This window comes from Dermacentor variabilis, chromosome 3 (genome assembly GCF_050947875.1).
Source record: "Dermacentor variabilis isolate Ectoservices chromosome 3, ASM5094787v1, whole genome shotgun sequence".
NCBI lineage: Eukaryota > Metazoa > Arthropoda > Arachnida > Ixodida > Ixodidae > Dermacentor > Dermacentor variabilis.
Window position 1 is genome coordinate 14,148,841 of NC_134570.1, and position 14,792 is coordinate 14,163,632.

The 14,792-nt window shown below is 47.8% G+C and overlaps 1 protein-coding gene across 1 annotated transcript; it reads left to right on the plus strand.

The window, feature by feature from the left end:
- The first annotated feature begins 603 nt into the window (after positions 1-603).
- On the plus strand, positions 604-11,087 carry LOC142573892 (uncharacterized). The gene is made up of 4 exons (XM_075683104.1): positions 604-872; positions 5,399-5,693; positions 10,981-11,025; positions 11,068-11,087. Exons 1-4 carry the CDS (start codon positions 693-695, stop codon positions 11,085-11,087), a joined length of 540 nt encoding a protein of 179 aa, XP_075539219.1. The 5' UTR covers positions 604-692.
- Positions 11,088-14,792: the final 3,705 nt, after the last annotated feature.

The following is a 14,792-nucleotide window of genomic DNA, read 5'->3' on the forward strand; positions in this document are numbered from 1 at the left end:
CGTGCACGAGTGGCCATCGCGCTCTTGTACCGCGCACGAGTTTGATTGCCAGCCGCGGCGGTATTTCAGTAAAGGCGAAATGCTAAAGCGCCCGTGTGGTTGAACGGGATTCAGTTCTCCACTAGCCTGTATGTTGCTTTGGTGTGTTAAACTCCGTAATTTTCGCTTAACGTACAATAACTTTTCTATGTGACCCCTTCGTTTCATATGCCGTATTATGTGAATGGCAAATATATATGTACATGTTTGCGTAAGCGACAATGTGAGCATATAAGACCGAGTGTCGTTATCAAGAAGATATTAAATAAAGTGACATCAGGTGGCATCAAACCTATATAGGTCAATTTCAAGAGGGGTGCTCAGCCAAATGCACCACCGGGCATCGGCAAAATGATTATATTCATGCAGCATTGCAATGGACGGCAGCTGTGTTTTGCATGTGTAGAATCCACCTTGGAGACGATGATGACTGAACTTCATTGAGAGTAGAGAAAGTTGTTTGGTCGCCTTCGTTGCGGGTGGTCTCTTCAGTCCAGGTAGCCATTTACCGCGTATTTTCTCAATTACTGTGCCATTCCAATGGCGTCTCGCAGAGCGGCTGACCCGCCTGCGGCCTGACCCTGGAGTGGGCCGAGGCGACCACGCTGCAGACGACGGTCCTGCGGCTGGAGCAGAGCCCGCTGCCTTCGGACATGGCGTCGCCCGAAGACCCACTGGCGGCTGCCACCGTCGGCTTCCGAACCTCGCCCAGTGAGCGCATGCCTAACGGGCTCACGTACCAGGCGACCCAGTCGGGCCTCAAGGTCACTGTGCACGAGAACCCGCTCAGCACCGTGCTCGAGTACCGCAGGACGCCGTCGCCCGTCACGCCGGTAGGCTCTCCGAGGCTGTCCCGGCACAAAGCAGGGACCGCAGAAAGTTCGCATGCAGAATGAATTTGTGCTGCCCTGTTCACAACAGGCAATTTGCATCGTCTAGCTTCCTCCGTACAGCGTCCGTGAAGATAACGATGCATATTACGCATCGTCGCCTCCGGCAGTCACAGCGAGACTAATTCACTCCTGGTGAATCCTATGCTCCACTAGGCCACACAGGAGCGGTTCGTCCTTTACTTAAGCGCATCTTTGCTCTTCATAATGACTGAGCAGCCGGAACCATCCCTGGCAGCTGAGCAGGAGCTCATATCGTGCATAGATAACCCTGATGTACTATTGAGCTGACGATACTATTGTACCTTTTCTCCGCAAAAGCGTTCTAGTGCATTGTCGCGTGCTTTACCGTCATCAAAAAATTAGGCTAGTGTCAGCGCACGTCAGTGATTGCAGTCTTGGTTTGCGTGTTCTGTTGAGGTTTTTGAGAGTTAAAATCGAATGAAAACGATCATTGCCAACATTCACTTTCTGAGCGGCGGTGCCAAGTTCACGGTCTCAAGGGTGCCTGCGACTTCCCAGGTGATGTGAAGCCTTTGACCGAGGAAGTCAGTTTCTAATTATTAAGGAAAATGATTAGGTTACATTCAGAAGTCAGCATAAACTCAGCACGATAGGTATTCCAGGATCTTCGTGCAAAAAGTTAAGAAAATATGGTTAGTAATGAATACGGCAGCGTTATTCTGAGCAAGTTCATTTACAGTGACCTGATTACTAGGCAGTGAATCCCACAAAGAAGCCACCTATTGAAGTTTACAGCGAATATCGCCTCGCACTCTGTTAACAAATCTGGTAGTGTGTAATGTCCAGTCAAAAACTGAAGTAATGTGAACGCCGAAATAGCGATAAGAAGAAACAGATTCCAGAACAGTGTTATTAATAAGATAATATAGAGCTCTACAGTGGGGGACCGGGTGAGGGGTGTAGAAAGATAATATATAGAAGGAGACAGAAGACAGAAGAGGCATAGGCGCAAGATCACAGCTGGTCACGATCACAGCACAGGGTCACAGTTTACACCAAGTAAGGAGTCCCTTTGCGCAGGTTCGCTGCCCTTAAAATATTGTAGCTATGCCTACGTTGCCTTCTGCTGCGATGGCTTAGGAAGCCGATATTCCATATCCTTTGTTCTGGCAATGGTCTGTCACAAACGCGAATGGTAATCTCTGTATCATTGTAACGAGGACTTCGAGAGCAAATTATTGAACTGTTTCTTCGCTTTTCAGTTGGCAAGATATTACCTATTACAGAATATGAATGCACGCGAGCACTAGCAATTACTCTGGAGTGCGTGGTGAGACGTGTCTATAAATGGCGGACAGACTCAAGCCTAAAGTCCGGATGTGGGCGAGAAGTAACTGTGCTCCCCGCTATCGTTGCACTTTGAGTGTTGTTTTATCGTTCCTTTATTTTAAGGTGGGGAAGGGGGCACGCGTTTACTCAAGCAGGAGTTTTATTTAGTCATTTTGCAGATACTGCTGTCTCATGCTTGAGAAATCGCAGCAGTGGTTACACAAAAAAAGAAACATCGAAACACAAAATTAGACGCGTTTTACAAACTGTGCATGTGGAAGTTGTCGCAAAGAGCTATGAAGTTTATTCCAAGTTTCAACTGTGCACGAAAAAAATAATAATCATGACAATCAAGAAAAGACCGAAATGGCACAATGTTCAAACGATCGGACCGGCTGGTCACATGTGTAGACGAACCAGCGAAAGAAATAGGGGCGGCTATACAAACGGATTTATGCACAATATTATGTAACATGATAAGCCAATCGCACGTTCGTCCATGTTCTAAGCAATTCAATGATAAGACGTGGTAATGCTCTGAAGGGGAAAGTTGTGGTTGTAGCGGTTAAAAATGAATCTGATAGTCTTCCACTGGACAGACTCGAGTTTATCTTTGTCATGTAGAAGATGAGGTGACCACACAACTGACGCACATTCAAGAGGAGGCCTGACCAGCGATTTATAGGCTGTTAGCTTGCGTTTTTTAGTTGCTCCCTTTAAAGTTCTTCTTAAGTAACCTATTTTGGTAAACGATAATGCGCAAATAAGGTCAATATGTTTGTGTCACCTTAAGTTAGAAGAAAACACGACACCAAGGTACTTAAATTCCTGGACTCTGTCTAGTGTGTGTTCCGCATTGCCATAGTTGAATTGCAAGGGTTGTTCCGTATTAGTGAATGTCATTATCACCGTTTTATTAATTAAGCTAATCTCCATTTGCCAAGTTCTGCTCGAGTCGTAAAAAGAAAAAAAAACACATCATTTAGTAAAACCTGATCAGCGACAGTACAGACGTTCGAATACAAAATGAAGACATCAGGGGAGAGACGAAGCTTAACTGGAGTGTTAGTAACAACTTGGACGACATCATTGATATAACTTATAGCTAAGAGGGGGTTCTAAAACAGAACTCTGTGGGACACCCGAGGAAATATGAACTGGTGATGACTGCTGGCGATTGTAGCTAGCAAACTGATTCCCAAGGTGCAAATAATCTGTAATCCAACCAAGTAATTTATCAGCATAGGAGCCAGTAAGAAAGGTGCGAAGTTTAAGAATTTTCCTGTGGCATAGTTTATCGAAAGCTTTGGAGTAATAAATAAAAATGGCGTCGACCTTGTCGTGGTTGTTAATGGATGAGGCAATATCGTGCGTGCATTCAATCAACTGTGTAACAGTGGAAAAACCACTACAGAGACCATGCTGATGCCGTGAAAGGATATCGTTATTAGTGAAGTATTGAATGATGTGCTTGTGAATCACATGCTCCAGAAGTTTACAGCACATAGATAATAATGAAATTGGTCTGTAGTTACATCTAGTTCCTTCTTGCCCGATTTGAAGATAGGAACGACATTAGCGGGACTCGTCTGGACTTAATTTCTGAAATATATTTATTAAATAACATGTATAGCATTCAGAGTACCTTTTCGACAATACGTTAGGAATACTATCCGGACCAGCACTTTTAGTAACGTCTATGTTTAGTAAGAGGTTATGAATTCCACTTTAAGTTATACCGGTATCTGGGAAATCTGCAGGCACAGAAGGAGCGGAAAAGGAAGAAACAGTACCGTTATCAACGCAAAAAAAAAAAACAGATTTGAAATAATTGCTGAAGGCTTCTGAGATCGTCTGAGCGTCAGTGCAGGTTTCATTTTCAATGACGAATGAAGAAGGGTTGGCAAAAGGGGGATTAATTGTCTTCCAAAATTTAGTCGGATTTTGTCTTATGAAGGTTGACAGAGTACTATTGTAATACAAGCCTCTTGCTTCATGCATTTTACTTTTGAGCGTTTTCTTTAGAGTGCACAAAAGCAAATCCTGGTTTGGTTGGCACCGGCATCCACGACATTGTTGCTTCTAACGCACACTAACGCACTATAACACGACATTGACACGAGCGAGGTGCCTGGGGAAAAAAATAGCCCAACGATGGTCTGAAATGCAATAATACTTATGCTGAATGACCACTAGTGGCTATGTCCATATGTCCAACAGTGCTCATAGTTCGTCGAAGAGCGAAATGCTCTCATTGAAGGGTTGAGACGTGGAGCGACTCTGTGCGCGACCGTGGAAGGCTTAACTCTTGGTGCCAGGACGCCGGATATTGTCACGTGTTGGTGACGTTGAAGAACACAGTAGCAATACTGTGAAAGACAAAACTAACTTTTATTGGGCGAACCTGTGCCCACAAAAACAGGCCACGCTTATAGCACAACGATAGTGGCGAACACGGTCGGCGATCGTCGAAAATGTGATCAGCGGGTCAAGCGCGTCGGCTTTTATACATCAGTCGTCGAATGTTCCAGAGTAATCGCTGGGACCCGCGTGCCTTCCACACAGTTCTACATCATTCGCGTCGCGCACACATGCGATCAGATTATACAAGGTTCGGTCACAGACAGCGGATGTAAGCATCGATAACATTCCAAAAACTTCCGATACATGCAGGCGCGTCCTGCGCTGTGCGATAACCTTTTTTCGTAGGTGAAACGTGTCGCCCGATAAAGACAAACAAGTACACGTGTCAATATATAGAAGGCAGGTCTTTCGCTTACCACTGAAGTTTCTTAAGAAGACCGATTTCTCTGGCGAATGTTGATGTCTAGCAGTACTTGCTAATAGTCACCAATAGCTTGATGTAGTGAGACTGGCCTTGACGGAGTGGAGGCGTCCTGTGCCTTTGCTCTGATTGGCCACCTTGTTCATTTCGTCTTAACAGTGCTGGTGATTAGTGGCATGCCCTTGTCACATGTAACTGGGTGGCATACTTTCGCCAGTAGTTGGCTTCTTCCTCCTTCCACAACTCACCAGTGGATAGTGGTGACACAGATCGGTCGCAGAATAATGTACGCCGTGGGGTTTAAATCGCGAAGCCGCTTTCACGGTCGCTAAACGGAGCGCCCCCCCCCCCCCCCTGCGCGCCTTCCCCCCTGGCGCCGCGTGTGTCGCAGTACCAGGACGCGAGCCGCCCGGATGCCGTGCTCAGCCTGCCCATCCTTTCGACGGCGGCCGGCCGCGACGCGCTGCCCGGCAAGAAACCCTCGCGCGACGAGTCGTGCGCCAGCTTTGGCGTCCAGCGGCCCAGCGAAGCCAAGCCCATCGGAGCGGCGCACCCGTCGGGGGGGCAGCGAGCACGTGACCTCTCACTGCTCGCGTTCGTCACCCTCCTGGCAGCGGCGTGCTGCGTGCTCGCCTACCTGGCATTCGTGGCGCCCAGGGCGCCCTCCGACAGGGTCGTCTACCACGGTAGGTCGGCTCGACTGTGCTCCACGAACCTTTCACAAGTATAGCGCATCATTGCCCTTAACGTTGCCGGCACGGACCATATTCGAGGAGTTGCAGTGCTACTTACCTTTAAATAAAATTGGGGTTTTACGTGCCAAAGCCACCATCTGATTATGAGGCACGCCGTAGTGGGGGACCCAGGATTAGTTTAGACCACCTGGGGTTCTTTAACGTGCACCTAAATCTAAGTTCACGGATGATTTTCGGCATTTCACCCTCTTACTACTTACCTTCTGTCGTATGCCCTGAGTACAATAACTTGCATAAAAGCTGCACATTCGTGTACTTAAATGTGACCGAATCTTCAATACTCGCAATATTAGCGTGGTTTGGGTGTGTTATTTCGTATTTACGCTAGCTTCAAAGTAATACCTTTCATAGTAAAGCTCACTGAGACAACATGCATGCAGCTTCTGCACCATGTTTCGTGTTCTTAGATTTTGTAACCCGACGTGTCGCAATTGTAAATCCGTCCTGAATGTCTTGCTCCAATTTATGTCCCATGCCCATGCCACGCGGGCACGGAAATGACTTGAACTTCTTAATGCACTTAAGTTTATTTTTATTCTTGAGTTACCACACGGACATAATGAAATTAAAGCTTGACTGTCACATGCGGGGCAGTGCGTCCTCACAACTAATTCGTCTATCGAAAGCGTACTTCACTCCTAATGTAAGCAGTATCCATTGCGCGCAATAACGCATTTTCGATGTAAACTAAGGTCATTCTAAGGTGCATGCGTGCGTGGGTGCATGCGTGCGGTGTGCGTGCGCGTGTGTTCGTGCGCACATATGTGTGTGCATGCGTGTGTGCGTGTGTGTGTCTTTGTGTCTGTGTTGTAATAGTTGGAGTCGGGCGTGTCAAAAGGGGCAGCTCGCCCATGCTGACGTCCTGCTTATCCACGTTAAGGACGTCGTTGAAGGGAGGAACTTGTTCTCGTCTCTTTCGTCCACGTGGGAAAAGACTACCCTAGGCTTCCCGCAGTTCGCAGTGATATGTACGTGTTTGTTTCTCTTATAGCAGCGGATCGGTCTAAAAGATTCGAATTCCTTTTTCTGCTCTTTCTGTACAGTTTCGCCATTCTCATCGCTCTCTTCTGACGCCCTTTTATCCACGTCTGAAGTCTCCAGTCGTTTCGTCTGCGATCCCTTTTTGAACGGAAATTGTTTCCGCAGTTCGTTTCGACCGTCCCAATTTCCGTCCTCGGCGTTCAGCTTTAAACGCGTTGTGGACTTTTCGGCTGATTCGGCCGACCTTTCCACAGTGTTTATGTTTCCTGTATCTTGCACCCACAGCTTAACAGATTGTGGGATGCTCTAGTAAAACTGCTCTAGACACATGCATTCGATAGTCACGTTTCTGCTCTCGTACGCTTCCACTCGACAAGGTTTACATTTAAACCATGTGCAAACTCCGGATATCCCTCGCTATCCTTCTTGCCCGTGCTTCGAAACCTCTGCCGAAAAGCTTCGGCTGAAAGGCAGTACTTCTTCGAAAGGCTAGCCTTAACATTCGCATAATAATATGCATCTGGCGCACTGAGTCTGGCGATTACTTCAGCAGTCTCAGACGGCAACATAGACAGCAACCTCTGCGGCCATGTACTCGGACCGAAATTCATCTTCTCGCGAGTCCTTTCAAAATTTCATAGGAACAAGCCTATGTCGTTCCCGACCTCAAATGGCTTTAACAACCTGTCGATGCGGTATGATTCTGCCTCACTTGATCTTTCCAGAGCCCCTTAACTCGCTCGAGACAACTCCAAACGCTTACTTTCAAGGGCAAGTTGCATTTTTCTGAACTCGCGATATTTCTCGTGTTACACTCTGCCCTGCTGTTCTTTCAACCGTTTCTCTCTTTTCCTAAAGAGTTCTAACCCAATTTCCATGTCCTCCTCACTGGCCTGTTGGGAATTGAGCTTTAATATTTCCAATTTCCTCATTTTCTTGTGTACTTCTAGGCCCAGTTCTTCACCGAAAACCATTCGTCTCTCAGAAGTGTCCTCAAGTCCATGATTGCTGCTTTACTGCCTTGTTCCTGCTCGCTAAACACAACTAGGTAAACATAACCTAGCTAACAATCAACAATCCAGCTTCCCTACACCCTTAGCTGGGTAACCCTTAGTATAGGTGCGCAAATTCGCATTTATAAGGTATTGTAACTAATATACGATCAGCTTCTGTTCCTGGGCCACGTCATCAGCAAATCTGACGTCCGCCCTGACCCGCAGAAGACAGGTGCAATCGCAAAGTTCCCGCAGCCCATCGACAAGAAGGCAGTGCGCAGATTCCTTGGCATGTGCGCCTACTACAGGCGCTTTGTCAAGGACTTTTCACGCAACGATGAGCCGCTGACACATCTAACCAAATGTGATGTCGAGTTGAAGTGGGAAGCGCCGCAGGCCGACGCATTTCAAGAACTCAAACGACGCATGCAATTGCCACCGGTACTTGCACACTTCGATGAGGACGCCGATACCGAAATCCACACTGACGCCAGTAGCCTAGGCCTCGGTGCCGTCCTAGTCCAGAGGAATTAAGACGGACTTGAACGGATGATATCTTATGCTAGCCGGTCGCTGTCAAAAGCGGAAGGCAATTATTCTACGACTGAAAAGGAATGCCTCGCCATAATTTGGTCTACAGCAAAATTCCGCCCTTACATCTATGGCAGGCCATTCAAAGTCGTCAGCGACCGTCACGCGTTGTGTTGACTAGCTAACTTAATGGACCCATCAGGACGGCTGGCATGGTGAAGCCTCAGATTGCAACAATATGAGATCACTGTGATCTACAAGTCCGGACGAAAATACTCTGATGCCGATTGCCTATCACGCGCCCCCATTGACCCGCCGCCGTAAGACGACGAAGATGACGATGCCTTCCTTGGAATAATAAGCGCGGAAGACTTCGTTGAACCGCGGCGAGCAGACCCGGAGCTAAAAGGCCTCGTCGAGCATTTAGAAGGGAATTCCGACGTTATCCCTAGGTCATCTAAGCGCGGATTGTCTTAATTCACGCTTCGAAACAACCTACTTGTGAGGAAGAACTTCTCACCAGTCCGCGCCAACAATCTTCTTCTTGTTCCGTGAGCGCTGCATCCAGAAGTACTGCACGCCCTACATGACGATCCGACCGTTGGGCACCTCTGATTCTCCCGGACGCTGTCGAGGATACAGGAAAGGTATTATTGGCCGCGCCTGACCGCTGACGTCACCCGTTACGTGAGGACATGCCGAGACTGTCAGCGACGCAAGACTACCGACAAGGCCAGTGGGATTACTACAGCCGATCAAGCCTCCTTGCCGACCTTTTCAGCAGATTGGGATGGATATGGTGGGACCGTTTCCGACGTCAACATCCGGAAATAAGTGGATCGTCGTGGCGACGAACTACGTCACCCGCTTCGCTGAAACTAAAGCCCTGCCGAAAGGTAGTGCAGCAGAAGTGGCGAAATTCTTCGTCGAGAACATCCTGCTGGAACATGGTGCCCCAGAAGTACTCATCACCAACAGAGGAACGGCCTTTACAGCGGAGCTCACCCAAGCCGTTCTGAAATACAGCCAAGCCACAGGAGTACAACTGCCTACCACCCACAGACGAATGGTTTCACAGAGCGCCTGAACAAGACCCTCGCCGACATGCTAGCAATGTATGTCGACGTCGAGCACAAGACGTCGGACGTGGCCCTGCCGTACGTAACCTTTGCTTACAACACGGGGGTGCAAGAAACAACACAGATCACGTCGTTCAAGCTGGTTTACGGCACGAACCTGACGACTCTCGACGCCATACTGCCGCACGTCACCGACGAAGAGAGTCTTGATGTCGCCACATATCTCCAGCGCGCTGAAGAAGCCCGGCAGCTATAGCCCGTTTGCGCATCGAGAACTAGCAGAGGACCGACAGCCGACACTATAACCTTTGACGACGCTACGTCAAGTACCAACCCGGCGACCCTGTTTCGGTTTGGACCACGACACGCCGACGAGGACTCAGTGAGAAACTATTACGCCGCTATTTCGGACCCTACAAGATCATCCGGTGCATTGTGGCGTACTCGACTATGAGGTCGTGCCAGACGGCATTTCGCTATCACAGCGGCGCCGCTCACGACCTGAAATAGTCTATGTTGTGCGGCTTAAGTCGTTCTACCAGCGCTAATGAACTTTAGGACTTTAGATAGCTGAACTTTGGACGTCTTTTTTTTTTTGGAGTTTGTTACTTTGGACTTTGTTTCTTTGTTGGTTTGTTTGTTTTGTTTAATAAGTGTCCTTTTTGTTTTTAACTCTCCTGTTTGGTTTGCAGCATAGGGACCATGTTTCTTGAGATGGGGATGGACACGTGTTCTTGTTTGTCTTTTCCGGGTGACCGCTTTTCCCGTCTAACAAATGTTGTCGCACAGCGCAGGACGCCCCTGCATGTATCGGAAGTTTCTCGAATGTTATCGATGGTTCTTTTTGCTTTCTGGTGTCACCGTACCTTGTGTAATCTGATTTCATGTATGGGCGACGCGAATGGTGCAGAACTTTCTAGAAAACGCGCGGGCACCAGCGATTATTCTGGAACCTTCGATGACTGATGTATAAAAGCCGATGCGCTTGACCCGCTCTCAGATTTTCGACGATTGCCGACCGTGTTCGCCGCGGTCGCCGTTCTTTCGAGTGTAGCTTGTTTTTGAGGGCACAAGTTCGTCGAATAAAACGCTAGTTTTGTCATTCCCAGTTTTGCTGTTTTCTTCACCGTCACTACTACGTGAGAATGTGTGTGCATTTGTGCCCGCATATGTGCGTTTGTGTGTGCGTGCGTGCGTATGCTGCGTGCGCGCATGTATGTGTATGCGTGCGTTTGTGTGTGCGTATGTGTGCGTGCGTGCGTGTGTGCGTATGTTGCGTGCGCGCGTGTGTGTGTATGTTGTGTGTGTGCATACGTGTTCATGCGTGCATTCGTGTGTGTATGCGCGTGCGCTCGCATGTGTGTGTGCGTGCGTATCTCTCTGTGTGAAGTGCGACAAAATCTGTCGCCTCTATCTACCCCCTCGTCGCATTAAGCAGCCCTTAGCGCAATGCACAGTGACTACCAGAACCGCATAGACCAGCCTTGTCCCGAACAAGTTGCGGTAACGGAGCACGGGCAACGGAAGGAGAGACGCGTGTAATACTTACACGAGGGCAGTGCAGTGCCTGCCGCCTCCGTCGCTTGTGGCCGTGTACATTTCCTTTGTTGTTTTCTTTTGTATATTTTACAGATCTCGCAACAAAAATCTGCCTCACTCCGGAGTGCGTGAAAACAGGTGAGAGATGGTCTTTTTGTTTCCATTTAATAATTATTTTAGGTGCCCAAACAAAGATATGAAGACAGAGGGCAACAACATTACAACGACGTAGAAAAAGAGCTCGAACTCGCAATCATGTTTCCTCACAGGGAGTACAGATGCTATAGCGCACGTGCTAGGCTGCACTGTTGCCCTTCCCGCACGCGCTGTCCAAGGCTGAGTCACCTTCAACGATCATCTCGTTACATGGCACCTACCAAGAAAGTGTATAGTATTTCCCCAAGACAGTTATACCATAGAGAAAGAGATTGAACAAGAGCGGACACTCCCATGGAACCCAGCGGCCGAATTGACTGTAGCGCACCAAGCGGATGGTATTAACTTCTGGTGTCGGTTTTGGGCGCGCCCGTTTTGAACGCCAGCTGGTACACGCCACGCCGGCTCCATTGATCGGCGCGGCATTTAATCTATTTTTTTTTTTTCGCTTCTGCTGCCGAACAACGCGCGGCCTTGGCGCGGAATCGCTTTATTTAGTAAAATGATTGCGAACGATCACTACAAGCTTCCACCGAATGCGTGTCGCGTGCAATTTCATAAAGGAAACGCAAGACGTCTTCTGAAATGATGAAATGTTTATTTTGCTCTATATAAATGCTCGTCCCGGACTTCTTATGCATTCATCCAAAGTTGTGGCACCAGGTAAGCAGCAGTCGTTGCCGTACGAAGCTCCACCGGATGTCATCAGCTGAAAAAAAAAAATAAATTACAAGCATGTATCATTTTGGCATATGCACCGAACAGGAATATTGCGTGTAGAGGCGAAACGTGCGCAAGTGGTGAATGAGCGGTGTTACAGACAAATTCACTTTTACATACATTTTGTAGCAAATAGACTCCTAAACAATGCCATAAATCTGAAGAAAACATCCGATTTTCAAGCATCCCTCCCTTCCCGGGCATTAATTCCTGCACTTGAAGAGCACAAATACACGCGTAACTGCGCGTTTCCAAAACAACTTGGACTCAGTCGACGCGATGGTACAGCACAGGCTCTCAGCCAGACCATGTTACACGCTCGCAGAATGCCTTCTAGTCGCACTCAAGACAAATTCGTGGGTGCAAAGCTTGTTTTCAGTCGATCAGAAGACAGAAATGTCAAGTTCTTGAGCTCCTCGGCGTTATCTTTTACGTGTCCTGACGGCGCAAGCAACACACTCCAGTGTTATCACTTTTGGCAATCGCTCGTCGCGTTTTCGACAAGCGTGAGTACCGAAATAAGGTACATGTTGTTGTAGGGCCATCAAAAAAGCGTCACAAACTTGTCCCACTAAAATTCAGTACACGCAAAACTAACTCACCACGGCCGGCTTGCTTTTTCGCTAACAGCCTCACAACCCCAGGCGCGGCGAGCATGCCTCAAAAGTATCCAAAAAAGTTACGAAATGAATTACAATAATTTTTGGGGTCAGAGAATGCGTCACGAACTTCTCCCAGTAAGATTCAGTACACGCGAAACTAACTGCGGCACAGAGCCGAGCTGCTTTTCGCTAACTGCGCCACTACGCAGAGCGCGGCCACTGTGCTTGAATAGTACCCCAAAAAGTGACGAAATTAGTTGCAATAATGTCTGGGGTCAGAGAAAGCGCCAAAACTTGTCCCGGTAAGATTCAGTGTACACGCGAAATTGCATGACACGGCCGATGTGCTTTTCGTCAGGTGCCAGGTGCGGCGGGCGTGCCCAAAAACTACCGAAGTAAGTTATAATAATGCTTGGACTCATAGAAAGCGTCGAAAACATCTCCCAGTACTAGTAATTAGCTCAAATTAACTAGGCTTGGACGGCGGAGCTGTTTTTCAATAACTGCGTCACTATATAGGTTTAGTTTTGTGCAGTAAGTCTAAATGTGCTTGAACTGCGCCGAAGACTGTTGAACAAAATTCCTCACCTTGCTGTAGTCCAGTTGTGCAGCGGTGCCATGTCGAAACGCAGACGTAATGCAAGAAAACGCCGGGAGCCCGACAAACGGGCCACATCCAAAACAGGCGGGTCGCCGAGCAGGCGAGCTTCACATGCGCAGCCGTCCTCGCTCGCTTCGGCGGCGTGTCTGGCGAATGACGCATGCGTATGGCGCGCTTGGCGGGCCGCGAGCTTGTTGCTAGGTTACCCAAGAGTCGCGAAGTATAAGTTCATTTATACGCAGAACTTTTTAATTTTGATGGGAAAGAATTAAAAAAAAATAAAACGTTGTCTGTAAGTTCATTTCACATTCTTTTTTTCTGATGCTCGCGTCAATGAACGGATCGGGTTGACACTAGGCGTGACGTGTTTCCTGTTGCCAGTTTTCGAAGAGTGTCCCCTCATGTTCAATTTCTTTCTCTGTGGTTATATTGCATCCACCTGATTCGGAATTCGCACTTCAACATAGCTTGGGAACAAAGCCTTGCATAAACATATAAATTGCATGAAAATAAGGTTATGACCTCTGTAGTGTATACGTTGCACAGGATGAAAGAAAACAAAATTGTACGCATCGCCGTTAGCTGTAAAGACAGAATGGCATAAACAATTGCTATAGAAGTATTTTTCGATGACAAATGAACCTTAAGACCGCTACAAAAATCTCCACGTGCCTTCATAGCCTGCAGCATGGAATAAAGACAAACCTATGTAGTGCTGGTCATTCACAAGTTCGCTTAACAATAACCGCGTACTGCCACAGACTGCTGACACGTGTCCCTCTGGTGATGTCGGTGAAGCACCAGAGGGACTTCCTGGCGGCTGTTCTATGAGTGACCGATGGCTTTGATGCTCACTCTCTAAAAAAAGTTTACACCCTTTGGGGTGTATATCTGCCACACAACAATAATCGCCATCTGTCTTGCTTGCGTTTACTTTCTTGAAAACGCCGCGTCCGCTACTTTCCTGTCGGGAATGCTATGTCATGCTGATAACGCGCATGCTGTTCGTTACTGGGAAGAACCCGGCTCGCAGCGTTTATGAAAGGAAATGCGGACGAGACGGATGACGTTTATCGTTGTGTGGCAAAGATACGACTCAAAGGGTGTAAACTTAGAGTGCACTTCAACCGTCCTTCTTGTAGAAAACACTCGATAATATTGTGCCTAACGCGTTTCCTGCGCCTTGGTACCGCCACTTCATCTGGGAACAGATTGCTATTTGTGCCAGTGCTTAAAGGGACCCTAAAACGCTTTTGACGATTTTCTACAAACGTATTGAGTCGTTAGAGTAGGTCCTTCTGATCATTAATTGACACATCTAAGTGCTCCGCGTAAAGCGTGTAATTTATTATAAGGTTTTAAATATGCACATCGCTGCCGATCGCAGCGCACTGCTCGGCGGAATTTTAAGCCGCCCCTACCCATATGACCGAAATCGCCCATACGACGTCAGTGGGGCGAGCTATCCGATTGGCTGAAAAGGGCGCGTGATCGATAATTTTTCCAACTTTATAGTAAACAAATGATCTTCGTAATAGTTGGAATGTTAGTTAATTTGTTTTTATGAAAAGAAAGTAACATAAAGAGAATGCACAAGAATAATTTTTCAGTACACTTAAGCACTTCCGGCACACAGCAAGTGTCGTCTGCTTGTGTTACAACGTACTCCATCTTGAAGAGAGCTCCGCGGTCAGAGTCGGTCTCAGTCTTTTCGCGAGCACTGTGATTCGACTTTGTTGCCTTGTGGACTGCAAATGTAGCGACTGGCAATATGTCAAGCTGCGACATCGTGTCCCACTGCAAGGCAGCGTGCGAGCGAACTGGCT

Excerpts from the sequence above, each read along its gene's own strand:
- LOC142573892 (XM_075683104.1), top strand. The coding sequence starts at position 693 with ATGGCGTCGCCCGAAGACCCACTGGCGGCTGCCACCGTCGGCTTCCGA. Across the intron at positions 5,694-10,980 it reads CGACAGGGTCGTCTACCACG|ATCTCGCAACAAAAATCTGC; the intron begins GTAGGTCGGCTC and ends TATATTTTACAG. Across the intron at positions 11,026-11,067 it reads TCCGGAGTGCGTGAAAACAG|GTGCCCAAACAAAGATATGA; the intron begins GTGAGAGATGGT and ends TAATTATTTTAG.